Below are 27480 nucleotides of genomic sequence, written 5' to 3' on the forward strand. Positions count from 1 at the left end.
AGAGAGAAGAGGTGGAGGTTGGAATTCAGGTTTAAAGCTCCTAAAAGTGGGATGGGATTCCACCTATTTTAACCCTGGTGCCTTTTTAGGTGAGTGCAAAAAAACCCTTGCAGCTGTAAGGTAAGAAATAAATATTTAAATGTGCAATCATCTCAGGGCTATGCGGAACTCACCAGGCTCAACCAGATGAGAGCACAATAGGAATTGTTTATTCTCTAAAAATTGAGGAAGCCTTCAAGACTGAAATAGAATGTGAGAAATTGTTGCTTACAGTACTTCTACTGAGAATATATTCCCATTGCTTAATAGCTGATGTCTAACTTCTTGGAAGTCAGTTAACTCTCCTGACCACAGACACATAATCTGCACTTAACTGCTCCCAGCCTTCACTTTTGTAGCTTTATACCTGATAACTGAGGTGGAGCAAGAGGAGCTGCAAGGTAAACGCTAATGGCGGTAGAATGATACCAGAAGCAGTATCAGCTGCATTCTCCTCACCTACCTGCAGCCCTAAAAGACAGAGGTGAACCATTAAAGTGGCTGTTCACCTCAGCACAGGAGGTCCAACCCCATCACTGCCTCTCACAAGAGTTCTATATTCTTTCCTTCTGCATAGAAAGAAAGCTTGAATTTGTGATTGTGGGAAATGTGTGGACATAGGAAAGGATTGCATTTGTGGAGGGTGGCTGTGAGACAAGATGTCAGGCAGCACAAAAGTGAAGGTAAGTGTTAGTGTGGACAATCAGATGGGAATTTAAGCTGGTACCTAAAGAGAGAGGAATGAGTGGAGTTGCAAGATTAATTAATCTGAGGGCCACTGTGCAGGAAAATGCTGTGAATGTCAAAGGTATTCAGCTTGACACCTATTGGGTCATTCACCATTGCTGCCCTTCTAAGATCCTTGAACTTCTCGGTTTGAGGAATCACATTCCAACCACTCATTTCTAAACCCCCGTTGAAAAGAACTGACAGAATTTTCATTAATATTAAGTGGATTTTGTGTTAGTAACATCACTAAACATTTTCGGCAATCTGAACTTCTGTTAATTTTTCGACTTCAACTGTTTCAACTGCAAACCACTAGTACTGTATCAGCAGCCTGTCCAATAAGTCAAGACATAATTCCATAGTTGATTGGGTCATACTAATACAAATGACAGTCGTCAAAGTTCCTGGAATGACAGTACAGATTTAACAACTGGAACATCAACTAAATCTCTTTCTCTTCTCTTAAAATGATTGTTTGTAAGGTGACTGTTTTAAGTTAAATTATGTTTATTAGTTTGCCTTTTGTCAGCGTAGTTACTTTACCTACAGTATTATCATTAAAAATTGTTGCAAACTCAGATATGCAGGTTTATACCATTTGCAGCATAATCTTCATAAGAGGTGGGGATTAAAGAATTGTACATTAATAGTTAAAGTTAATAACTAGCCAGTTGCCATTTGAAACCAATTACACATGCGATCAACAACAATTAAAACAAACTGTATTTATTTAAGATTTTTACACAGAGGAGCCTTTTGATATGCTGTTTCATGTGGAGTACATTTAACTGGCATCAAGTAGCTAGTTTATTTAAGCCAGTGGTTCTAGAGCTTCTTTTTGGCTGAAGCACCCCGATTTAAATGGATTACTGATAATGTACTCTCCTGTCTGAATACTAATCTTTTACAATATCAGTTCCGTATCATAATATGCAGAAAATGAGTATTTTGGTATTTTGAAAAGGAAAATTGTTTACTTACACATATCACACAAATAGATGTGAACATCTATTATTCTGAGATATTTGGCAACTGCATTTGTATACCCTTCCATATAAAAGTCATAGTTTCTTGTTTCTCAGAGGAAATTGCAAGAATTTCAAAAATATGATTCCTTAGTGGGCTTGTAATAACTTTGTGCACTTAAAAACAGAATTTGATTTACTCAATTTAAATAAAGCAGTGGCATGCCAGAGAAATGGGATGCCAGCTGAAGAATGATTTGAGACTAAAAACAAAATTGCTGGAAAAGCTCAGCAGGTCTGGCAGCATCTGTGAAGGAAAAAACAGAGTTAACCTTTCAGTCCGGTGACCCTTCCTCAAATGATTTGATACTAGTTTGATAGTTGATGCATCTCAAGATATGATACTGCACCAATTCAAGAAACTGAAATTACATTAACATTTACAGAGTCATTCCATTGGTATTTTGACCAAAAAGCAGTGCAGTTAAGCAGTGGTAGGTGTTCCTATCTAACTTTTTAATAGTCAGTCTTAGGATTTGAGTGATCACTAATTGTCCTTGAGTATATGGCGATGAACCGTCTACCTGAACTGCTGCATTTCTGTATGGTTTTGGTGCATCATAGTGATGCAAGGGAGAGAGCCCCTGAATAAAGGCAAAATACTGTGGATGCCAGAAATTTGAAACAAATACAGAGAATGCTGGAGAAATTCAGTAGGCCTGGCAGCTTCTGTGGACAGAGAAACAGAGCTAGCATTTGAATCCAGTATGACGTCTTCAGAGCAGAGTTCTATGCCTCCACCCCATTGACAGTGAGGAAATAATAACATTCCAAGTCAGGATCGTGTGTGTTTCAGAGGGAATCTTGCAGGTAGAAGTCTCTGGTTTGGAAGATACTGTCAAAGGAGGCTTAGCAATTGCTGTAACACATCTTGTAGATCGTACAGACAGCTTGCCAGTGGTAGAGGGAGTGAATGTTTAAACTGGTGGATGAGGGCCCCAATCAAGCATGCTGTTCTGCTCTCAATTATGTCAATCTTCCTTAGCAAGAACAGCTGTTGGAACTGCATTTATACGAGCAAATGGAAGGATTCCATCACACATTAGACATTTGCCTTGTAGATTGTGGGCAAACTTGGAAGAGTCAGGAACTGGGTTACTCAGTGCAAAATTCCCTACATCTGACTTTCTGTTGTAATTACAAGGCTAGTCGAGGTTGGTTTCTGATCATTGCTAAGGTGGTTTTAGTGATTACAATGCTTTTAGATGTCGAGAGAGAATGGTCAGATTATCTCCTTTTGAAGATGGTCATTGCTTGGCACTTATGTGGTGAAAATGTCACTTGCAGCTGTCCAGTTCTTACTGCACATGTTTACAGACTACTTCAGCATCTGAGAAGTCACAAAGTCTGCTGAACATGGTATCAATCTCATGTCTTCTGATCTTGATAGAGGAAAGGCCATTGATGAAATTGCTGAAAATAATTATGCTTAGGATTCTGCTATGAGGAACTCTTGCAGAAATGGCTTGGAGCTGAAATTGGCTTCCAACAACTACGGCGATATTTATTTTGTTTTATGACTCCAAATTATGAATAATTTCCTCCCAAATTGCCATCAATTTCAATTTTACTAGGGGTCCTTGATTCCAACTTGGTCAAATGCTTCAATGATGTAAAGGACAATCACTGTTATTTCTTGCAATGCAGAGTGATACCAACAGCGCAGGTTCAGTTCCTGTATTGGCTGAGCTTACCATGAAGATCCCTCCTTCTAAACCTCTCTTCTTGCCTGAGGCATTGTGACCCTCAGGTTAAATCATCATCAATCATCTCTCTCTAATAAGAGAGTAAGGCTATGGCAAGTTTACCTTTGAACTTACCTTTTCTACTCTTTTGTTTATATTTAGGCCAAGGCTTTAACAAGGCTAGAGACAAGTGTCCTGGCAGAACCAGAACTGAGCAGCTTATGCTAAGTAAATGCCAATTGTTAGAACTGTTGACAGCATTTTGCAACACTTTGCTGATTTTGAGAGTAGCCTAATGCAGCAGTAATTGGTCAGGTTCAATTTGTCCTGCATTTTGTGGACAGGACATACATTAGCAATTTTGCACTTTGTCAGGTAGACGGCAGTTTAGTAGCTGTATTGAAATAATTTGACTAAGGACATGGCTTGTTCTCTACACAAATCTTCAAAAGAACCAGATTGGCTTTTTTTTTCCAAGAATCGGCAATGGATTTCAAAGTCATAACAATTTATTGCATTCAAATACCGCCATTTGCCATGACAAGATTTCAAGCCAGGTCCTCAGAACAATACCTGAATTTCTGGATTAAAAGTCTAGTTAACACTGCAAGGCAGTCACCTGCCTCAGGTAATTTTGCTGCACTGCTGATGGTCAGAGCTTCTCAAGGAAGCCCTTTCACATTATATCACAGAGTCTGAAAAGTTTCTGCAGACATTTTGGTATCCATGGGCTTCCATTTGAAAATTACTGAACTGAGTTTATCATTTTAACAATGTTTTAGATTGTATGGAGTTAGCTTTTGTTGGCTTTTCTACCTTTGTTCTTCAGCAACTCTTGCAAGAGTCCATTAGAAGTGCTGAGAAAAAGGATAGCACTTGGACCAACCTAGTTCAATGAGGAGTATAGAAGAATATGTTGCGAGCAGCAGCATTATGATAAATGGGATACCAACCCTGCAAAACTACAGCGCTAGACCGTATGCATGCTAATAAAAAACAGTGGGTAGGTAAAGTACAGATCTTCAATCAGGAAATCTTAGTTTGCTCTTTTGGCTTCTGCCCATTTCTAATGATATGCAAGAGACAGGAAGTCACTACATTGTGGGTGTTGCTCTGCATACCATTACAGGACAAATGTAAGATTGGACAATAGTTCATGTGGTCAGTTGAGTGATACTTCCTACAGAAGAGCCCATCAATGGTTGTGTGGTGAGGTCCAGGCAAAGGACGTAACCTGAACATTGATTATCTTTATAAATAAAATCAATTTAAGTTTAGTCCGCTAGCCAAAGATCTCAGAGGAGAACTGCAGAGAACACAGATCCTTTTGCTAGCTGGATGAGGATTAATAGGATTCACTCATAGTGACATGGGTACTTATCAACCTCACAGGAAATAGGTATCATCTCACTGACCGCACAAAATTTCTTAAGATCAAGACTGAAGGAAATCATCAGTACGAATCCAATGTAGCTCCTTCAATTACTACTACAAGGGTGCCAATTTACAAGTATTCAACTTACAAACACAATGCCAAATGGAGGATGTAATTTTCTAGATCTGATATATACATACATTTTCTACCTACAAATAGTTATTTTATATTTCCTGCATTATCTCTGACTTGCGTACAAATCAACTTGTGAATGAACTCAAGAATGGACCTGTTCACAACCCAGGGACTGCCTGTATGTACTATAGTTGGTGTATGTTATCTTGGGGCAGTGTTCTTGTTAGAAATCAGTCATGTGACACTTGTGAGCATTCAGCCAGCACTCATGAATTTGTTTAGACATGTTTCAGCTCTTGCAAAGCTTTGCGCATCTTTAGAATAAATCTCCCCATTGGGTTTACATGCGAAGAGTTTGTATATTGTTAGTTCTGCCTGGGGCCTCGTAACTGCATAGTACTGAATAATTACGACATACAGATTTCCAAGTCTAGCATGCCTGCAGTTTTACAAGTATAAAAGCTTGATTTTATCATGAATAACATTGTGATAAGCTATTTAAAATAGAGATATTAATATGTTATTTCCACTAACTCCGATTGGATTGAGTAAAAAGTAATAATTATTGTATTTTCAATAAATTATTACTAAAACATAATTTTATTTTCTAACTTACAGTTGTTTTCTGCTGGAAAAATTGCAGGAACTCATATTGCTCATTTGAAATCCAAGTACATTCTATTGCTTGAAGCTCTAAAAAGGTACTGTGTTTAGTGATAATTGTTAATTATTGATTGGTGTATTGGTAGTCAGTTTTTGTTGAAAACATGTGTGTCCTTGTGGTAATTATTTTATGGTATCCTAAATTTATCAGCATCCAAATGTTTTAATTAGAAATGTTATTTAGATTTGATTTTTTCTCAGGCAACTCCACGAATTTTTTTCTGAGGGTATCACAGTGAGAAAGGTACTTCCTTCTGCTGCTGACTCATTATGAATCTTGGGAATTGAGCTATTTAATTGAGTAGATTGGGTGCCCTGCCTCACTGTAAAGATGGAAGTCAGAGCCATAATGTGCCATTCCAGAAGAGGGTTCCTGAGATCCAAACCACTACACCCAAAACCACTGAGGAAAGAAATATATCCCTTTCGTCTCATCAAACAGGAAATAATCTGGGTCTTCACCAGAGTATCAAGATAATAAAATGTGAGGCTGGATGAACACAGCAGGCCAAGCAGCATCTCAGGAGCACAAAAGCTGACGTTTCAGGCCTAGACCCTTCATCAGAGAGGTCTCTGATGAAGAGATGCTCTCTGATGAAGGGTCTAGGCCCGAAACGTCAGCTTTTGTGCTCCTGAGATGCTGCTTGGCCTGCTGTGTTCATCCAGCCTCACATTTTATTATCTTGGAATCTCCAGCATCTGCAGTTCCCATTATCTCTTCACCAGAGTATCCCTCTGTTGGTTACATGAGACAGAAAATCAGTCAATTTCCTGCCATCCAAGATCAATTCATGATGGTAATCATGTTTTACTGAATTCAGAATTGATCGCCTATTGCATACATCAATTTGATCTGGATTGAGTATTTTGAGTGGTATTGTTGCTTCTCAACACATCTCAGCAGAGATAAGAAGCACTGAATCCCCTTGGCTTGTCCCAATTTTGTTTGGCAGTAACGTTAGCAATGTAAGTCATCCTCTAATGCCCAATCTGACAGGTTTATGTGACACATTAACAATTCATTTACTGTATCATGAAGACTGACAACTCAGAAAGTGTACTGGCACGCACACACATTGCTGGATTCCCACAGATGCAGGGCATCATAGAGTGCACACACTTGGGCACATATGTTTCTGCCGGGAAACAGCAAATCCAACAAGCCTGGTCGTAGTTTTCTGGAAGTAATTATGACAAATTCATAATGCACAATTCTCAATAAATCCTCTGTTTCACCCAGAACACGGTAGGCTGACGGCTGGGAGAGAAATTCCATGCCGTCATCAATGTCAGGAACACAACTACAGATGCAGCGTGCTGATTTGATGAGATACATGCATTTACTTAAGTCCTGATTGAGCAAACCGGTGGCTTTTTGGAACAACAGTTACAAACTGGACAGATCAGGAATGGTCTTTCAGTGTAGCCCAGAGCAAATTCGTTATTCATAATCATTTGTGTTACACACACAATTCCTCCAGAAGACAATTTTTGAGTTTATGCATGCTTATCACTGAAAAACTTTAAAAATGGTTTCTTTAACAATTAGTCTTGCGTGAAAATTTCTGCGCAGATTCGCCTGATTGGCCTCAAGAACTTTGTTGCATGATTAATAGAAACCACATTTACACGTCCAAATTAGGTTTCTTTTGATCACTGCTGAAGTTAGACCCATCAAACAAGATAATCCCCAATGATAATCCAGGTGTATTTCTTGCAATGGGGAGACTATATTATTGAATGGCAAGAAGGTATTAGTTTATTCAAAAAAACATGTACACATTCTAAATTTTTACATCAAGATTCAAGACTTTTATGTCTTGATGTGATATGGTGAGATCCAACCAAGTCTCTTGAATCAATCAGCATGGCTCTAGTCAAACAGTACAGTCCACAAGCTAGGTTCATTTCTGGAAATTAGTTAAGAAAACATCAGAACTTACAGCTTGCCATCTGATAAACAGAGACCAAGGAGGCTTCACACACAGACATTAAGTTTACTCATTATGCAAGACTTCTTGCGCACTTATTATTGTGTGCCATTTATTTTGACTAACCTTTCCCCCTTAGTGCCAATTACTGGATTTTTAAATTAGCAGCTTGTGTATTATCATTTGTATTTCAGTTAATACCATTTCCATTCAGAAATCTGAAATATTCTGTGCAACTTCCCAGATAGTTAACTAAACCCTATATTTTGTCTTTGTTTATGCTTTTCTAAATTATTTCTGTAATATAATTTAAGCAATTGGCTTATAACTGTGGTGATGTAATAGCCTTATAACTGGAAGAACTTATTTATATTTTTAGGACACAGGAGTCTGAGGTCAAGTTATTACAGGATGCTAAGTTCTGTACTGCTGAATTGGAGCGCCAAAGGCAAGAGTTGGAAAAAGGTGATCAATTTCCTGAGAGCTATGATACAGAGGTCAACAAACTAAGACAGCAGCTGCTTCATTGTCAGAATGAATTGAACCAGACTGAAGAGCGTATTTCTCAACAGAAACACAGAACTATATAGTAAGAAGCCATATTGTCTGCATCATTTTATTTTGTGGCCTTATGATTTTGCTGCATCACATGTAGTACAGTCTTCCACATAAAATATTGATAAATAATGTATATACAACAAAATGCTTACAATTATGTTAAGATCTGTAAACAAAGAGATAGACTGGGATTAATCGTATTTTTGGATTAGAGGGAATTATACTATTACGATCTATCAATCAGATTGTTGCAGAAAACTAAAAAAAAGGCATTATCTGTTTACTGTGAAGAACTTTTACGTTATCAAAACAGTAACACATTACATTTTGGAAACAGCTTGTACTTTCTGGGTCAGAGAGCATGAATAAGAAAGTGAGTAATGTCTGTGGAAGTACACAATTAATATATTGCACATGTCAATCTGGTTACTATCAGGAAATAAATGACAAAATAACTTCACAAACACCGTTCTTTGTTGAAAAAGAAATGCATGAAAGTTTGTTGATTTACAGGGAGAGGCATAAAGAGCAAAAGTTATCCAAGATTCTACATGACAGTATTCACTCCTTTTGAATATCAAAGAACATAAAGCCATTTCTTATCCACGTGAGGTGGTACTTTTATTGTTGTAAACACCTGAACTCCTAAATGTTTCTATCCTGGTACATCACCCAGTCTTGCTCCATTCTTAGCATGATTATGTTCAAGGAATTCTTTAGACTAGGTTTATTAACATAAGTAATATCTTTCTTCTATTTATTACCATACTTCTGACTCAATTCAAGGTTTACCTCTTCTTGTATTTAACTAATTCGTATTCACTAATGCAGTGTCATAGAGGACTTCAGCACAGAAAAAGGCCCTTCTGTCTCTTGAGTATGCACCGATCAAAAATAACAGCTAACTATTAGAACATAGAACATAGAACAGTACAGCACAGAACAGGCCCTTCAGCCCACGATGTTGTGCCGACCATTGATCCTCATGTATGCACCCTCAAATTTGTGTGACCATATGCATGTCCAGCAGTCTCTTAAATGTCCCCCATGACCTTGCTTCCACAACAACCAATTTGAGGTTATCAGTCATTTTTGCCATATGGCTCAACTTACACTTGCTGAATGCTTTATGTATTCATAGACAGGAAGAAAAGCACACATTAAGGAACTGTCTTTTTGACACTAAATAAAAGCAGAGGAGAAGATAGTTCCCTGGTGCAACACATTTAGTATGCAGCATTGATTTGCCAACCACCAGCATCCACTTCTCATTCAATCTAACTTGTTATAGTCTTTGAAATTTAGCGTTTCTAGCATCTGTTCTGATGAGTACAAGATGAAAAGCTTCAATATCATATCTCTTTTTTCACCATACTGAAGTTTTCAAGTATGCCACTTTTAATTTTTATTAGTCTGGCAAAAGAACAGTCTTATTTATTTCCTCCAGAACCGAACTGAACCTCACAGCTACAACTCATTAAGTATCTCATCAGAGTGAAATCTGAAGAAACGCTGAAGCTTTATCACCAGCTATCTTTGCTGCTTTCTTTATACAGTCATAGTCACAGATTCATATAGCACAGAAACAGACCCTTTGGTCCAACATGTCCATGCCAACTATGGTTCCAAAACTTAATTAGTCCCAATTGCCTGCATTTGGCCCATATCTCTCTAAATCTTTCCCATTCATGTACCTGACCAATGTCTTTTAAATGTTGTAACTGCACCCACCTCTACCAGTTCCTCTGGCAGTTCATTCCATACATGCACGACTCTCTGTGTGAAAATATTGCTGCTCAGGTCCCTTTTAAATATTTCTCCTCTCACCATAACCCTGTGCCCTCCAGTTTTGACCTCTCCTAGTCTGGAGAAAGGACTTTTGCTATTCATCATATCGATGCCTCTCATGATTTTAGAAAGCTCCATAAGGTCACCCCTCAATCTCCCACACTCCAGAATGGATCCTAATCCCATTTTCCAGCACCTGGCCCCCATAACCTTGTGTTAAACACTTCATAAATATAATGAAGGTCTCTGCCTCTGTAATCCTTACAGGCAGTGAGTTCTATGTTTACACCATCGTCTGGGTGCACAAAAAAATGCCCTCATATCCCCTCAAAATCTCCTCCCACTTATCTTAAATCTATGTCCTCTGGTCATTGGTCCCTCCACTAAGAGGAAAGGTTTCTTCCTGTCTAACCCATCCTTGCATCTCAATTTTATAAGTCTCAATCATGTCTTTTTTCAGCCTCCTGTGCTCCAAGGAAAACAACCCCAATCTATCCAACCTATCCTCAGATCTAAAACTCTTTAGCCCAGGCAACATCCTACATCACTTCCGTACCCTCTGTAGTGCAGATATATCCTCCTATAATGCTGGTTCCAAAACTGCACCCAGTACTCTGGCTGTGGCCTCATCATCGTTTTATGCAGTTCCAGGATAGCCTCCCACTTCTTAAATTCTATGCCTTGGCTAATAAAGGCGTTACAGATCTCGTCTTAACCCATTTACCTGCCTGTCCTGCTACCTTAAGGGATCAGTGGACATGCACACCAAAGTCCATCTGATTCTGGATGATTCCCAGCGTCCGATTGTTCTATATTCCTTTGCCCTGTTTGTATTTCCCAAGTGCATCACCTCACACTTATCTAGATTGAATTCAGTTTTCCACTGATCAGCCCATTTGACGGTCCATCTATATCCTCCAGTAATCTAAAACTATCCTCCTCACTATTTACTAGACTATTAATTGTCATGTTATCTTCAATCTTACTGATCAACCCTCCTACATTCAAGTCTAAATCATTTAAATAAATCACAAACATCAAAGGCCCCAACATTAATCCTTCTGGGACTGCACTGGGCATAGTCACAGAGACATGCCTCAACCATCACCTTCCGCTTCCTGCCATTCAGCCAGTTCTGGAGTCAGTCAGCCCTTGGATCCCAGGGTCTGTTACCCTCACTGTCAGTCTCATACGCAGGACCATATGAGAAGCATTGCTGAAATCTACTCAAGTTGGTCAGACATGACCTCCACTTTAAAAAAAACACATTGACTGTTCTTGATTAATCCCTGCCTCTCCATGTACAGATTAATCCTGTCCCTCAGAATTGTTTCTAATAGTTTCCTCACTACTGAGGTTCGACTGACTGGCCTGTAGTTTCTTGATTCAACCATTCCTCCCTTCTTAAATAACGATATAACATTGGCTATCCTCCAATCTTCTGGCACCTGTCTGTGGCTAGAAAGGAATTGAAAATTATTGCCAGTGTCCCTTCTTACTAACTCCCTTGCCTCGCTCAACAGCCTGAGATATGTTCCATCTGGCCCTGGATATCTACCTACTTTTAAGCTTGTTAAACCACTTAAAATCTCCTCTCTGCCCATGCTAATTTCTTTAATTATATCACAATCCTTAAATCTGATTTTATACCCACATCATCCTTCTCACTAGTGAGTGCCAACATAAACTATTAATTTAGAACCTTATCTACGCCCTGCTGCTCCATGCACAAGTTACCACTATGGATCTTAATGGTCTTTACTCTTTCCTTATTTATCCTTTACTATTAATGTACTTGTTCATTGTGTCCATCAATATCTGTTTACCCTCTAATAACTATTCTGTCTTCTCAGGGGTCCTAACCCCCATTTAATTCTCTTTATTGATAAATTGCATATACTCCCAAAGTTCTTTCTTGATTCCTCTTGCAGGGATAGTTTATCTGCTCATTGCCCATGCAGAAAATTCTGCCAGATTGATTGTTTTGTTTTCCCCTGGCAACATTAAACTAGGCAACAAATCAACAAGTAAGACTCTTTCAAGAACTAACATGCATAAGAGTCAACAAATGGGAATTTCTTCCAACTGCACAGAACACATTTGTTAAAAAGTATAATAAATGGTCAAGGGAAGGTCAAAAAATTGAATTGCTTTCAAACTGTATATTCAGTCAATACTCTTTAAATGTTCCATGCTTGTCGGCAGCAAATGTTATGACTTGGATTGTAAAATGATTTAGTTCCTAGTGAATAGATACAAATGTCTTAAGTAATAAACGATTATAGATGATGGCCTCCAAATGGCAAAGACAGTGTGTAACTGAATCATAAGTTGAACATTTAACATATACAAAAAGGAAGTGCACAATGGGCATCATGACCAATCTGCACATTCAATAAGAGCAGTGAAAGCTAGCCTGGTGTTTGTGCCTGAGCTGATTTTGAAAGTCTACAATGCTATCCTTGCGGTATACCAGCACTCACCGACAAAGAAAAAGGAATATTTGGCGGGTGTGATGCCATTTAAAAGTAGCATGTGCCTTTTAAAAGGGAAGGGTGCCCTTTGTAAATTTTTCTTTGGGTAAGGTGGCATCTAGAAAATGTTCCAGAGGATCACTTCGATTTTCAGAAATCATTCTGGAACCTTTGAGGAAGAGGCGAAGAAGAGGAGGAAATATACTTTTCAGACTGTTTCTGGGACCTTTGGGCAATACAGCAAGAAATTCAATGATTTGGCTAAAACTGTTAAGGTAAGACTTCGACCCGTATTTCCTTCACTCTCTGCTAATTCTTGTAACCTCACTACTGACAAGGTTATCCTCACCTACATCACCTTACTTTCCTAAAATCAAAACAACACATTTTAACTGAACTTCCTTCTGCTGCCTTTTGTACACGTTACACTTTCTGCTGTCTTCAAAAATATCTCCCTCACCTTCCCTGCATTTGTGACTTTCACACACCATCCACACTGCTCTCCTACGATGAACATACCTTCACAGCCTTCCAGCTGCTGACACAAATAAATTACATTTTTTATGATGGGCAAGCTTGTATCCCATGAGAACTGATGAGAAAAGGAGAGGCTTCATCTCAAAAGATTCTGTGCCAATTGTAACAGACTACAATGAAGATTGTAGCCAGAAAGCCTGTCACAAGTGTTGCAACTGATGATGCCGGAGAATGCATTCTGCAGATCACTTATTTTCTTTCCTTTCTTCTCCTCTGTTCACTGAATTGTCACTCTCTCACACAATGCATTTCAAAGCCTTCAACTGCTCCCAATTATTGCTACTATCTTTATCATTAACTGTTAATCCTTTACTCTCTTATCTTTCTAGGTCCAGTCAACGTCAAGGACCTAGTCGAAGGAGAAATTGAAGAGGTTCACCTAAAACCTCCATAATTATGAAGTGCTTTGAGAATTTAGTCATGGCTCATATCAACTCTAGCCTCCCAGCTTGCCTTGATCCATTGCAATTCACCTGCCATTGTAACAGGTTCACAACAGATGCTAATTCCCTGCCCCTACACTCATCCCTGGAACAACTGGTTAACAAGGATACCTACACCAGGCTCCTACTTATTGACTACAGTTTCACCTTCAACACCATAATTCCAACCAGACTAATCTGCTCTGCCCCCTGTAATTGGATCCTCAACTTCCTGATCCACAGAATGCAATCAATGAGAATAGGCAACAACACTTCTTCCGTGATTATCCTCATTGCTGGCTGCGTAATCATCCCCTTACTATACTCTCTGTATACTTACAACTGAGTGACCAAATTTCATCCTTACTCCATCTACAAAATGGCTGATGACTCCACTATTGTAGACCAGATCTCAAACAATGACGAAACAGAATACAGAAAAGAGATAGAGTGCTTAGTGGTGTGGTGTAAAAATAACAATCTCTCCCTCGACATCAGCAAAATGAAAGAGCTGGTAATTGACTTCAGGAAGCAAGGTAGAGAGCACACCCCAACTACATCAATGGAGCTGAGGTGTGGATGGTCGACAGTGTCAAGTTCCTAGGAATGACATTCACCAACAATCTGTCCTAGTCAACCCACATTGTTGAGAAAGCTCAACAATACCTGTACTTTCTCAGGAGGCTAAGAAATTCATCATGTCTATAAAGATTTTTACCAATTTTTATAGCTGCACCATAGAAAATATTGTATAGAGACGCATCATGGTTTGATCTGGCAACTGTTCTGCTAGCTCTGTAGGAAACTGCAGAGTTGTGAATACAGCCCATCCCATCATGCAAGCCAATCTTCCATCCATTGACTCCATCTATACTTCTCACTGCCTGAACATTTAGTTTTCTTATCTGTTTCGGTCAATTTCCTTTTACTAAGTTTAGTACAAGTTAAATGTGGCTACATTTTAGACCACGTTCATCTGTGCTTGTAATTGGATATGAAAGATAATTTGCGTGCACATACTAAAGGCATACAGGGCCGTACGTTTACTATGCCTGGTGCAAAAGCCATTTGATTTTCTAATTTCTGCCTTGCCCAGGAAATCCTGTAGTCACAGGCTGTAACCCAGAAAATCTGAGATAGCAAGAACTGCAGATGCTGGAGTCAGAGATAACAAAGTGTAGAGCTGGAGGAACACAGCAGGCCAGGCATCATCAGAGGAACAGGAAAACTGATGTTTCGGGTCAGGACCCTTCTTCAGAAATTAAGGGTCCTGACCTGAAACGCCAACCTTCCTGTTCCTCTGATGCTGCCTGACCTGCTGTGATTCTCCAGGTCCACACTTCATTAACCCAAAAAATCTCTCCACTTTGCCAAAGCATTAATAACTGCTTTGTTATTCAGAGTAGAATTGATTAGTTATGGAAGATTGAATGCTTAAACAGTGGCATAAACCTGTTGGATTGTGCTGAAAACATTATGTTATACTAATAATTAGTCAGACTGTCCTTTGTATCCATTTTCATAGGAGTATAAGGGACTTAAAAATGAGTATGACTATTGATGTATAAAGGGGAACCAAGCAGCATTCATTGATCTCACATTTTGCAACCATCTTGCTCTTCTTAAAGGCCTGCTGCTCCTCTTAAAAGAGGAGGTGCTGCTAGTTGTCTGAAAAGACACTGGCTGTATGTCAGAGCTTCACATGTGACGTCCCATGGAAGACAGAGGACTCCTAAGTTCATGCTTGCTGCATTGGATGCCATAGTCATGGATGTTGACAGAAAGATAGAGGCTATTGTGCCATGGCAGGGAGTGAGGAAAGGCTCAACAACTACCTTCCAAAGGAAATGAAAAGAGTCTGGCCAGGAGGACTTGTCGTGTTGGCACAAGAGGCTTAATTACCTCATTCTGGTGTTCAATGTCAACGAATGCATCATCTAGGATATCACACCCATACCCAAACTCTTACAATGCTTAATGCAACGCGCACCATCACTCATCCATCAGCAGCACTCACTTTGGAACAGAACTCACTTTTAACATCCAGAAATTCCATCTCACCCTCACACATATTCAACTGTGGAAAGCACATCAACTAAAGTTAATGAAACTGTAGGCCCCATATCTTTGCTAGCCTTTGTATGACAGATTATCAGATCATTTGTGCTTCCTCTGAGCATGTACCACCAATCCTTGTCAAATCCAAGAACTCGCTACAATACCTCAAGTCTCTGCAATGTACATCTAGAAATTTTGCTCTAGCAGCTTAAATCAACTTCCCTGTAAGTTTGATGCCTGACCCTTAAGGGCGGCAGGGTGACATAGTGTTTAGCACTACTGCCTCACAGTACCAGGGACCTGGTTTTGATTATGTTCTAGACAATTCTAGTGCATATTTGGTATGCCTGTGCAAATCCATGCAAATGCTCTTCCCGACATTAGGCACTGCACTTCATGTGGTTGCACACCCAAATCTGACCTCACTAGCATCAGTGATAGCTCAGCAATGCAACAGAGCCTAATTTCCCTTCCAAAGCTTGCAGTCTGAAAAGATCATTCTGTCAATTCACTCAATTAGTTTTGCGGATCAACTGCAATTGGTTCTTTAATGGAGATTAATATAGGAGGTTAGATAGGAATTCTATACTTAAGGCAATATGTAACTCTACAGTGTACCTGGTGAACCTCATGCTATCATTCTTCAAATGAAGTACCAAGTGTGGTTCTGTTGATAGCACACTGACATCAGAGTCACATGGCTCTTCATTCAAGTCTCAGTCCAGTGCATGAGCACAAAGGTTATAATTAAATAATTATAAGTGAAGTAGTGAGGGAGTATTGCACTGTTGAAGGTGCTGTCTTTCAGATGAGATATTAAAGCAATGTTCCACTGTGCTGTTTGAGTGGTTGTAAAACATCCCATGACACTATTTTGAAGAAAAGAAGGATAGTTATCTCCAGTGTCCTCGCCAATATTTATCCCTCAAACAAAAAAAGTACAAATCATAAGAAATGGACTATCTAGTCACTATTACATTGGTGTCTGCAGGACTTTGTTGTGCACAAACTGGCTGGTGTTTCCTATATCTTAAACAGTGACTCCACTTCAAAAATACGTAATTGACTTAGAGATCAGGTGTCTACAGCATTTTGCATAAGCCAAGATTTTATTTATTTTCTTATTCTAAAATCAACTCAATAAGTATTTGATACTCAATAAATAAAGTGCTGTGAATGTGACAAAATTAAGGAACAAATTATAGTGTGCACTCTTAGCTATTCAGAAGCTGAGGAGGAAATGGCTTGAATGGTTGGAGGGCTAGAACTTCCAATTTAATGACAAAGCTTAGGAGATTCTATCTAAAGCAAGAAGATTATTTTAGTGAGTGTAATAAGTCCACAATCTGTGCCTCTGAAAGGTTGCACAGTCGCTGACTGAGCTGTGGAGCAACATAAGGAATGTGGCATTCCCAGGCCCCTGAACTGGAACAAAAACAGAAGTTGCTGGAAACTCACCGACTCTGGCAGCATTTATGAAGAAAAAATCAGAATTAATGTTTCAAGTCGGGTGCCCTCTGAACTACAGTAATCATTAATTGAGTTTGAAGAGTAGAAAAGAAATGAATTCATAATTGATGAAGGGCATCAAGAAACTTTATAAGATGCACCTTTGTTTAATTGATAATCTGTTTAGAAGGCTAGCAAACAGACTATCATTCTTACTCTGCTTTACTCATTGGTGTTAAAGAAAGAAATTCAAAGAAAGAAGTGCAATTCACAACCACCAGATATTTCAAACCTTCCAGCCAATGATATGTGCTTGAAATGTAGTCATTATTGTAATTTAGGAAATTAGCCATGGCAAGTCCACCACACTGCATCTGGCTCAATTTTAGAATCATGGTACATCGATTTATGAATTTTAATTTTTAGAATAAAAAGTTTATTTTCATTTTATACATTAACTCTCATTAGTAAGAATTTGGTAATAATGTCTACAAGTGAGAATTATTGCCATTAGTACGTATTGGCTATGTATATAAATATAGCATTTTGCATACTTGGATGTAGTTTTAAAGTTGCATAACTTGTAAAAAAGCGAAGTTGTTTTAAAGAGTGTTTTTGTTTTGTTTATGACTTCCATTTGCTCTGGAAATATTGCGATATTCATTTTTGGTGCCAAACATGTTGTGACAGAACAACAAAGTATCACTCTCAAGAAATACAAAGTTCTTCCCTGTATTCTTGAAAAAAGCATGTTTACATTTTCAGTGTCTGACTTTAAATGGAAATGACATTACCAAAATGTATATGTTATATTCTGTTCTTTAGAAGATAATTCAAATTTGAATGGTTTATAAAATTGTGGAAAATAATGATGGAAGTCATTTCAGTTTACTCTGATTCCATTCCATGCAGAAGAATTTAGTTAGAGTTTGTTTACAATATAACAAAGAACATATTTTACCCCCTCTAATTTGAAAGAACAAATTACTTTTAATGTGGTTGCCAAAGAATTTATCCATTGATGGGAAGTCTTCAAAATCAAAGGAATAATATCTTCATACCCATTGTTCGTCATCCTTATGAGATTATTTGAGCTTTCATGGTATTGTTACTTTACAAAAGATTGAAAGACTATTCCACCTATTTGCAGTTTTTTTCATGTCTTGAATTTACATGATCCCATTATAGCTCTATACGAAACAGTTTATCATTTTCAGTAGTAGATGTGCAGTGTTCCTTCCATATTTAATTCAAGTATTTAGCTAATAGCTTTTACCAGAGCTAAAGTTTTAGCCAGCAATCTTTCACAAAGGTTTAGCTAGCTTCTTAAAAGTTGCAAGTTATAAAAACGTCCATCTTACCTTTTATTCATAATTGACAGTGATATGCAGTACAGTTAGAAATATGAACAGAAGTTGCCTTTATGTAACTCCTTGCATGGTCTCAGGACACCTTAAAGCACTTATAGCTAAGTACTTTTAATGAGGGGACAAAGGAGATAAATAACAAAGAACCATATAGCACATCAATGGGCCCTTCAGTCTACCAACTCTGTGCTGACGCATGATGCCTTTCTAAATTAAAAATCTTTTGCCCCTACACAGTCTATATCCCTCTATTCCCTACATCTATTTGTCAGGATGCCTCTTAAATGTTTCCAGTGTCTCTACCTCCACCACCTCCTTAAGCATCCATGCCTGTCATAATTTTGTAAACTTCTATCAGGTCGCCCCTCGTCCTTCAAAATTCAATTGAAAACAAACCAAGTTCGTCCGATCTCTCCTCAGAGCTAGTACCCTCCAAACCAAGCAACATCTTGGCCTAGATAACAAGGTGTAGAACTGGATGGACACAGCAGGCCAAGCAGCATCAGAGGAGCAGGAAAGCTGACCTTTCAGGTCTACAGCCTACTTCAGAAATCATCTTGGCAAATCATTTCTGTACCCTCTTCAAGGTTTCCAAGTCCTTCTTATAGTATGGCAACCAGAATTGTACACAATATTCCAAATGTAGCCTAACTAAAGCTCTATAAAGCTGCAACATGACTTGCCAATCTTTATCCTCTTGTGTCCCAACCAATGAAGGAAAGCATGCCATATGCCTTCTTGACCACCTTATCCGCTTGTTGCCACTTTCAGGGAACTGTGGACATACACGCCTAGATCCCACTGTATGCCATTATAGCTCTATGATGCTACTAAAGGTATTTACCTCCTGCATTATGCCTTCCAAAATGCATCACTTCACATTTGTCAGAGCTAAACTCCATTTGCCATTTCTTCACCCAAGTCTTTAACCTATCTATATCCTGGTGTATCCTCTGGCAATCCTCTTTACTATCCACAGCTCTCCAAATCTTTATGTCTGGGCATCTTCTGTTGGTTTAAAAAAATCCCAATTCTCTGGCTTACCACAAATACTTGCCACATTGTATGTTTTTTCTTTCAACTTGCTGTTGTCCCTAACTGCACTGGTTAACCATGACCAACTTCCTAAAATTCTCCTTTCTAACTGGAATATATCTTTGTTATGATTCATGAATTATTTCTGTTCCTCAACCGTCTTTGCTGCTAAGTCCCTTCCAAATCCATCCTACCTGACTCTGTCCTCATTCATTTGTAATTACACTTATTTAAGTTTAGCACAGTAATTTTCAACGCAAGCTTCTCACTCTCAATTTGAATTCTAACTTCTACCGTTTTATGGTCACTGTTTTCTAGGTGACATTTTACTCTGAGATCATTTATCAAACATGCCTCATTATTATATTGCCAAATCCAAAGTAACCCGATCTGGTTGGATCCACAGTATATTGTTTTAAGAAACTGTTCCAAATACACTTTATAATTTCTTCCCCTTGGCTATCTCTGCCAATTTAACTTCTTGTCATGATTCATGGAGCTATAGCATTATAAATTAAAATTCCAATCCCCTTTTAACCTCCTCTTGCATACACGTGTGGACAAGTAGAAAGGAAAAATCGGTACGCAAACAGAAATTGCTGAAAAAACTCAGCAAGTGTGGCAGCATCTGTGGAGACAAAGCTGAGGTAACATTTTGGGTTCCCTGACCCTTCTTCAGAAATATTCATTCTGTTTTGTCTCCACAGATGCTGCCAGATCTGCTGAAAATTTCCAGCAATTTCTGTTTTTGTTTCTGATTTTCAGCATCTGCAGTTATTTGGTTTTTGTTTATGGAAAAATACATTATGAACAGAGAATAACTGGGAGATGGTTCAGCGGTTTTATTCATGGGTTGCTGAGGTGATCTTTATGATTTTTCTGCTGGTTAGAATTTTGTTTTACAATCATTTCTCATCAGATGCTTCCACTAGTTTGCAAGAACCTCAAGCTGGCTGGTTCGCCTATAAAAGGCTGCATTTTGTCTTATCAGTTAAAAGTCACAGCTTATAATAATCACTGAAGGAAAGATTGACCAGTATTCCTCAGGTTCAATATGGATTGTGACTGTAAAGATCAGACTGCCAGCTGTTGAGCTGGTGGCAATCAAAACATTTCTCCCTACCTTGTTCACAGCCCCAAGTTTTCAATTACTTGAGAACCAATCACACAATTGTTTATAAGCAAAAGGCTTCTGTCATTGGTCTATGGACTAGTCATCAGTTATCAATCAACTCTTCACAGAACCTTTCAGTCCCAACTCACCTGAAACCAGCTCAATTACTGTTTGTTCAAACAGCTACTTAAGCAATGTTTTTCACAAATGTCAGATCTCTTGTTCTCTAAAACATTCAGCAATCCTTGGAAACACTGGTTTCAATACAGCTCTTCTTTATTTTAGCTCACAATTTTAAAAGGCGCAAAAAATAGAGGCCCAATACTTCAGCAATCTACATGAAGATTAAAGTCATTCATAATTAATGCACTGCCATTTTTACATGTCACATTATCTCTTGTTTTATTCTTTGTCCTGCAACACAACTTGTTCACAATATAACTACTGTTAGGCTGTCAATAACTCTTCCCACTAGTGACATCTTCCCCTTGTTTTTCGTACCACCGTTAGTTCAGATTCTATACCTTCTGATGTAGGATCATTTCTGGCTACCACATTTATTTTATCCATACTAACATTGCTACTCCACCACCCTTTCCTTCTTGCCTGTCATTTTGAAAAGTGATATACACTTGAATATTTTGTTTCTAGCTTTGATGTTTATGTCACCGTGTCTCTGCAATGGCTATATGATCATACCCATTAACCTCTTTTTATGCCATTACTTGATTTATTTTGTTCTAAGTACTATATGCGTTCAAGTAAAGAGCCATCAATTTAACCCTTTTTTCTCCCTTAGACCTTATTTGTCACTGTTTTTCTATGTTTGTACACTCTGTCCCTTCCTGTCTCACTCTGGGTATCATTATCCAAAAAACTGCCCTGAAACGCTACCCTATCTTTTTGCTTAATCTAATGTGCCCCTTTCTAATTATTTGAAAGTTGTCTCATCAGACCTAGTTAATCAATTCACAAGGACACTAATCGCAGCTTGCTTCAAGTGAAGCCAGTCCCTCCAGAACAGCTCCCTTCTACCCTAATACTAATACTAGTGCCTCATGAACTGAAACCCATTCCACCTGCATAAAACTTTGAGCCACCTATTTAACTCACAGATTGTATTTACTCTTTGCCAGTTTACCACGTAATTCAGATATTATTACCTTAGAAGTTCTACTTTATAATTTAGCTCCTAACTCTTCAAATTCTTTCAACAGAACTTCCATTTTTTTTAAATCAAGGCCATTAATACCAACATGGATGACAGCAGTTGCATCCTTTTCTTTCCAGATGAAGCTCCACTCTAACCCTGAAGGAACGTCCTTAACCTTGGCACTGGGCAAGCAATGCAACCTACAAGACTCATGCTCACGGCTACAGAGAACTATATCTATTCACCCAATTGTATTGTCCCTATTATTATTAGATTCTAGTTTCCTACCTCAACCCAAATTGCTCCTTGCTACGTGATTCCATGGTCAGTTTGCTCTTCTTTCCTGCAGTCGCCACTCTCATCCTCAGAGCTCGCAAGAACCTTGTAATTGGTGGGAGAATTGCAAGGAATAAGGCTCCTCCTAAAGCTTCAAGGTCCCTATAACATCCTTGCCTGCGGTCGTCTTGTCCGTGATAACTGACCAAATAGGAATGCCCTAGTCAGTGGGGTGTGACTGGGCAGATAACTTTCATATTTCTTGATAAGATGCAATGTCTGCAGCTTGGAAATCAACTCCTCAACTTGGATCTGAAGTTCCTTGATCTGCAAAAATATACCATAGCTGCATTCACTCTGGATTACCTTGGTGTCCAGCAGCATACACATGCTGAAGTAGCAACATACCATCTGTCCTGCTGTCACTCAATTCAATTTAATTTATAAATTGGTTGCTCTATATTCTCTGCTCTTTACATTTCATTGTGTTTTTATCAATAAAGTGTGAATCTTATTGTTAACCAGCATTTTCTAAGACAGAAGAAAAACACTAGAGAGCTAAACACAAACTGAAGACATTACTTTTACTTTAAACACTGGAAATATTCACCTGTCTGACTCAACAATCAGCTGCTTTAAAGCTTTTGAGAAGACTTGTAGGTCAGATTGAGGATGCATTTGCCGATTTGTTCGCTGAGCTGGTAGGTTGGTTTGCACACGTTTCGTCACCATATTAGGTAACATCAGTGTACCTCCGCATTGTTGATCTGTCCCACTTATTATTTATGTGATCTGGTTTAGTGTGGCGGTTGGTCTCATTTCCAGTTCTGCTTTGTAGTAGTTGGTATATGGGGTCTATTTCCACATGTTTGTTGATGTTCCAGGTTGAGTAGCAGGCCCCTAGGAATTCCCATGCATGTCTTTGGTTGGCTTTCTGATGGTGACGCTGTCCCAGTTGAATTGGTGGCCTTCTTTGCCCGAACGTACGGAAATGAGTGATAGTTGGCCGTGTCTTTTAGTAGCCAGTTGGTGCTCATGTACCCTGATAGTTAGTTTTCTCCAGGTCTGTGTGATGTAGTGTATGTGACAGTCCTTACATGGGATTTTATATATAACATTGATCCTGTTAGTTGTGGGAAATCAGCTGCTTTCTTGTGTCCTTCACGATGTCACTCCATTGCAGGTTTCATTGGAGGTAGGCCTTTCAAACTGCACCTTTTATCCTGTCCCACTCACCTCTCACCTCTGGACAGTTTACTTCTTGTAGTAATCCTCAGTTAAAGCACATCTGTCCTTTTTGCACTAAATTCCCACTTTGAGCCAAATTCTCAGTTTCATTCAATCAGCTTTTGTCTTACTCAGATGATGTGTCCATTCATATTAACCACACTCTTTACTGATTGAGTGATGCAAAACAATCCCTATCTTAAGTGAATCTGCTCAGAATCACTTATTAACTTCTTAACTTGTTTCTTAATAGGAGTATGGGCGTACCTTCACCAAATCAACAGCAGCAGTTCAAAAAGGCAGTTAAAACCACCTTCTCAAGTGCAACTAGGGATGGATAATAAATGCTGGCCCAAGCAGCACTGCCCACATCCAGTGAATTCATTTTAAAAAAGAAAATCAAAATTGAAATAATGTTTCAAAATCAGAACAAGAGATGAACACAGTGGCTCAGTAGTTAGCACTGCTACCTCACAGTGCCAGGGGCCTGGGTTTGATTCCAACATCTGGCAACTGTTTGTGCAGAGTTTGCATATTCACCCTGTGTCTGCATGGGTTTCTTGCAGGTGCTTCGGTTTCCTCCCATGGTCCAAAAATGTGCAGGTTAGGTGGATTGGCCATGCTGAATTGCCCATGGTAGGATGGGAGTGGGATGCTCTTTGGAGAGTCATTGTGGATTCTGTGGAGCAAATGGTCTGTTTCCACACTGTACGGAAACTATGATATTGCAGCAAGGTGATGTTGAGGAAAAGAACTAGCCAAGAACCTCCTAAAAGGCAGTGCAAGCTCACAGGCTAAATAGCATACTTGCCTTTTTCTTTATTTTTCTGTATTCCATAATCTAGACTGTTTAGGACATACAGGAGTGGAGCCACATGTAGATTGGGTCGATGGGTTCCCTTCCTTGAAGGGTGTTCATAAACCACTTATGTTTGTACAAAATGCATTAGAATTTATGTTTTTTTAAAATGATAATATGGTAGAATTCAAACTTATAACTCCTGGGTTAATAGCCCAGTACCATAACAATTGCACAGATACTGCCTCAGGATGCTTGGCATTGACAATAACTGACCCCTATTAATAAAATGATACCCAACATCCAATTTTGGTTGAGATTTTAACTATTGATTTTTGGTGCATACCTAAAACATTTTGGCCCTGAAAATGCACCAAAGGGCATTCGGGGCCTTTTGGGACCAACAAAGGAGGTGATGGTCTACTGGTATTATTGCTGGGTGGTTAATCCCGAGACTCAGACGTTGTTCTGGGGACCTGGGTTTGAAACCCACCACAGCTGATAGTGGAATTTGAATTCAATAAATATCTGGAATTAAGAATCTAACGATGACTGTGAATCTATTGCTGATTGTCAGGGAAAAACTCATCTGATTCACTAATATCCTGTAGGGACAGGAACTGCCATCCCTACCTGGTCTGGCCTTCATGTGGCTCCAGACCTAAAATGTTGCTGACTCTTAACTGCCCTCTGGGCAATAAATGTGATGCCAGTGATGACCACATCCCATGAATGAATAAAGAATAAATTTCTGCCTTTGCTTATATGCATGGAGAATGTCATGTTTGAATATTTTGTCCTGTAGTCTGATTATTCAGCCACTTAAGGCTATTTCTGTTCTCTCAAAATCAATTTTTACACTATAAATTGCTTTACAGAATAATTTGAGTTAAACAACATTAGTAAAGGAGCAAAATAAAAATTAGTACCAGTGGCAGCTATTTTAAATTACAGGACCTTGAATTAAGTGTAGATTATATTTCTCTCTTGTGATCAATATTTGTCAATTCAACAAATTGAACGTGAATTCTGTTTTGTTTTCAGTTTGCAAGAAGAACTGGAAATGTTTAAAAAAGACTTTGAGAGGCTACCAAAAGCTGCAGTGAGTTGTTAAGCCCACCATTCATTCCTTTAAAAGAACATAATTAACATTTTGTGTTGGGTAAATATGCTGAATAATTTGATTTGATGCATATATTAATTGCATGTTGTTTTAGCTTAACTTGCTCAGCCCTAACTTACACTAATGATTCAGCTCGGCCGTACTAATTGCTTATAACTAGACTTACAATTTTACAAAACCTGTAATGCAGAAAGAAGCAATTCAGCCCATCTGGTCTACACCAACCCTCTGAAAAGCATCCACCCGATCTCCATATCCCCACATTTTACTATGGCTATCCCACCTAACCTGCTCATCTCTGGACTGTGGTAGGAAACCCACACAGACAGTCACCCAAAGCTGGAATTGAACCCAGGCCCCTGGCACTGTTAACCACTGAAGCACCATGTCATCCCACAAAAACACAGGGTAACTAATCAAAGTAATCTACTTATTGGGGAAGTGAACCTTAATTTCCTACATGACAGGCAGGGCCACTAACCACTATACGAATGAGGAACATGGTGGTAACATTGCTAGAATCAGATATGGACACTATATTAAAACATCAGATCTGAATATTTAAACAGCTCCAGTGCACAGTTATGTCACGTTCAAATCTGCTTTACATACACTGTTTCACTTCTAGCCCTTCACTTAAGGAACTGCAGTGCAAATATATTCTTGTATCAACCAATAACCATTGGCTCACTGTCCAGTTTCAGCCAGCATCTTACACAGATTACTATGATTTTGTTTGTCTGGAATTAGGTATGATCTTTCTTTAATCAATTGTTAAATCATACAATTAATAAACTATTAATAGTTAACAAGGTTAACATCATTGATTGTAATTCAGCAGTTAAAGATACCTTACAGTTATTTAAGGGAGATATTAATCACATTTCAATGATACAAAAAGTTACTTAATCATATTTCAATACCCTTCCATTTGAATAATTTATCTGAACAATCGCAATTATGAATGGGACTTCCCTCCCTAAAGATGGTAGGGCAGAAGGCAGGAAGGACAAATAGTTGGCACTGAAAAGATACCTCCCTTTCCTGCTAATCAAGTTCTGGGTAGGAAAATTCAAAGGTGTTGGACTTCTAATTAAGGCCTTAAGTGGTTAATGAATGTCCAATTAAGGGTCTCAAACCTGCCACTGACCTGATTACCTGCCTATTCGGAGTAAGGGAGAAGTGGCTGCTTTTCTGATAGGGAAACCAGTGTGCACTGCTGGCTGGGTTGGGAAGGGTCTCCATTTAGCCTCAACTGGGAACAACTGATGACATTGGAAAGGAGGGCAAGTATCAATGACTCAAAGCCACCCCAGCCACTTGCCTCCAACCACACCAACTCCCAAACCATCCTCTCTCCCCACAACCCACAGCCCAAAAAAAGTTACGTTTTTGTTAGTGCAGCTGTTCAAGGTTGCACAGCCTAGATCTCCAGCATTGCTTGCCAGGTCTCAGTGGCTGTTAGCCTCTGATTAACTGGCAACTTCAGGCAGATGCAAGACTTTTGCAGTGAGTTCCAAAGAGGCCAAGAATCCTGCCTGACAACATGTAAGCCTTTGATTAAAGATAATGGGAATTGCAGATACTGGAGAATCAGAGATAACAAAGTGTCCAGCTGGATGAACACAGCAGGCCAAGCAGCATCTCAGGAGCACAAAAGCTGACGTTTCAGGCCAAGGCCCCTCATCGGAAAAGTGAGATGGGGAGAGGGCTCTGAAATAAATAGGGAGAGAGGGGGAGGTGGATCAAAGATGGCTAGAAGAGAAGATAGGTGGAGAGGAGAAGATAGGTGGAGAGGAGAGTATAGGTGGGGACGTAGGGAGGGGTTAGGTCAGTCCGGGGAGGACGGACAGGTCGGGGGGGGTGGCGAGATGAGGTTAGTAGGTAGGAAATGGAGGTGCGGCTTGAGGTGGGAGGAGGGGATAGGTGAGAGGAAGAACAGGTTCGGGAGGTGGGGATGACCTGGGCTGGTTTTGGGATACAGTGGGGGAAGGGGAGATTTTGAAGCTTGTGCGATCCACATTGATACCATTGGGCTGCAGGGTTCCCAAGCGGAATAGGAATTGCTGTTCCTGCAACCAGTTGCAGGAACAGCACTAGTCGCGAACCATTTCAACTCCCCCTCCCATTCCTTAGATGACATGTCCATCCTGGGTCTCCTGCAGTGCCATAATGATGCCACCCGAAGGGGAAAAGTCAGGAGATTGGCACTAGGTAATGGAACCAGTGCAGGCACAATGAGCCAAATGGCATCCTTCTACACCATAAAGTTCTGCATTTCTGTAAGAGCATCCATGGAGAGAGATACAGGGTTAACCTTTCAGTCAATGAATTTCATTAAACCTGAAACCCTGTTTCTCTGTTTACAGAAGCTGCCTGGCCTGCTGGATAGTTACAGCATTTTACAGATTTCCAGCATCCGCAGTATTTTGCTTTTGTTTTCCTATTTGTTAATTTGTCTCTAAACTATTTTGTTGAACATATGCACGTATAGACACTCTAAGTTGCAACTCATAGT

The 27480-nt window shown here is 39.2% G+C and overlaps 1 protein-coding gene across 4 annotated transcripts in view; it reads left to right on the forward strand.

Moving 5' to 3' along the window:
* Positions 1 to 27480, forward strand: part of ccdc146 (coiled-coil domain containing 146) — a 133727-nt gene that overhangs the window by 36755 nt on the left and 69492 nt on the right. For 2 of the 4 annotated variants that reach the window (XM_059654578.1, XM_048554372.2), the window contains exons 3-5: positions 5607 to 5689; positions 7962 to 8171; positions 24884 to 24941. In XM_059654578.1, the coding sequence (XP_059510561.1) occupies positions 5607 to 5689; positions 7962 to 8171; positions 24884 to 24941 (351 nt within the window). Of the gene's footprint in view, positions 1 to 4391; positions 4482 to 5606; positions 5690 to 7961; positions 8172 to 22438; positions 22515 to 24883; positions 24942 to 27480 lie in introns of those variants that run through there. The other 2 variants (XM_048554373.2, XM_048554375.2) reach the window with 2 other exon arrangements.

Source organism: Stegostoma tigrinum, chromosome 25 (genome assembly GCF_030684315.1).
Source record: "Stegostoma tigrinum isolate sSteTig4 chromosome 25, sSteTig4.hap1, whole genome shotgun sequence".
Taxonomy (NCBI): Eukaryota; Metazoa; Chordata; class Chondrichthyes; order Orectolobiformes; family Stegostomatidae; genus Stegostoma; species Stegostoma tigrinum.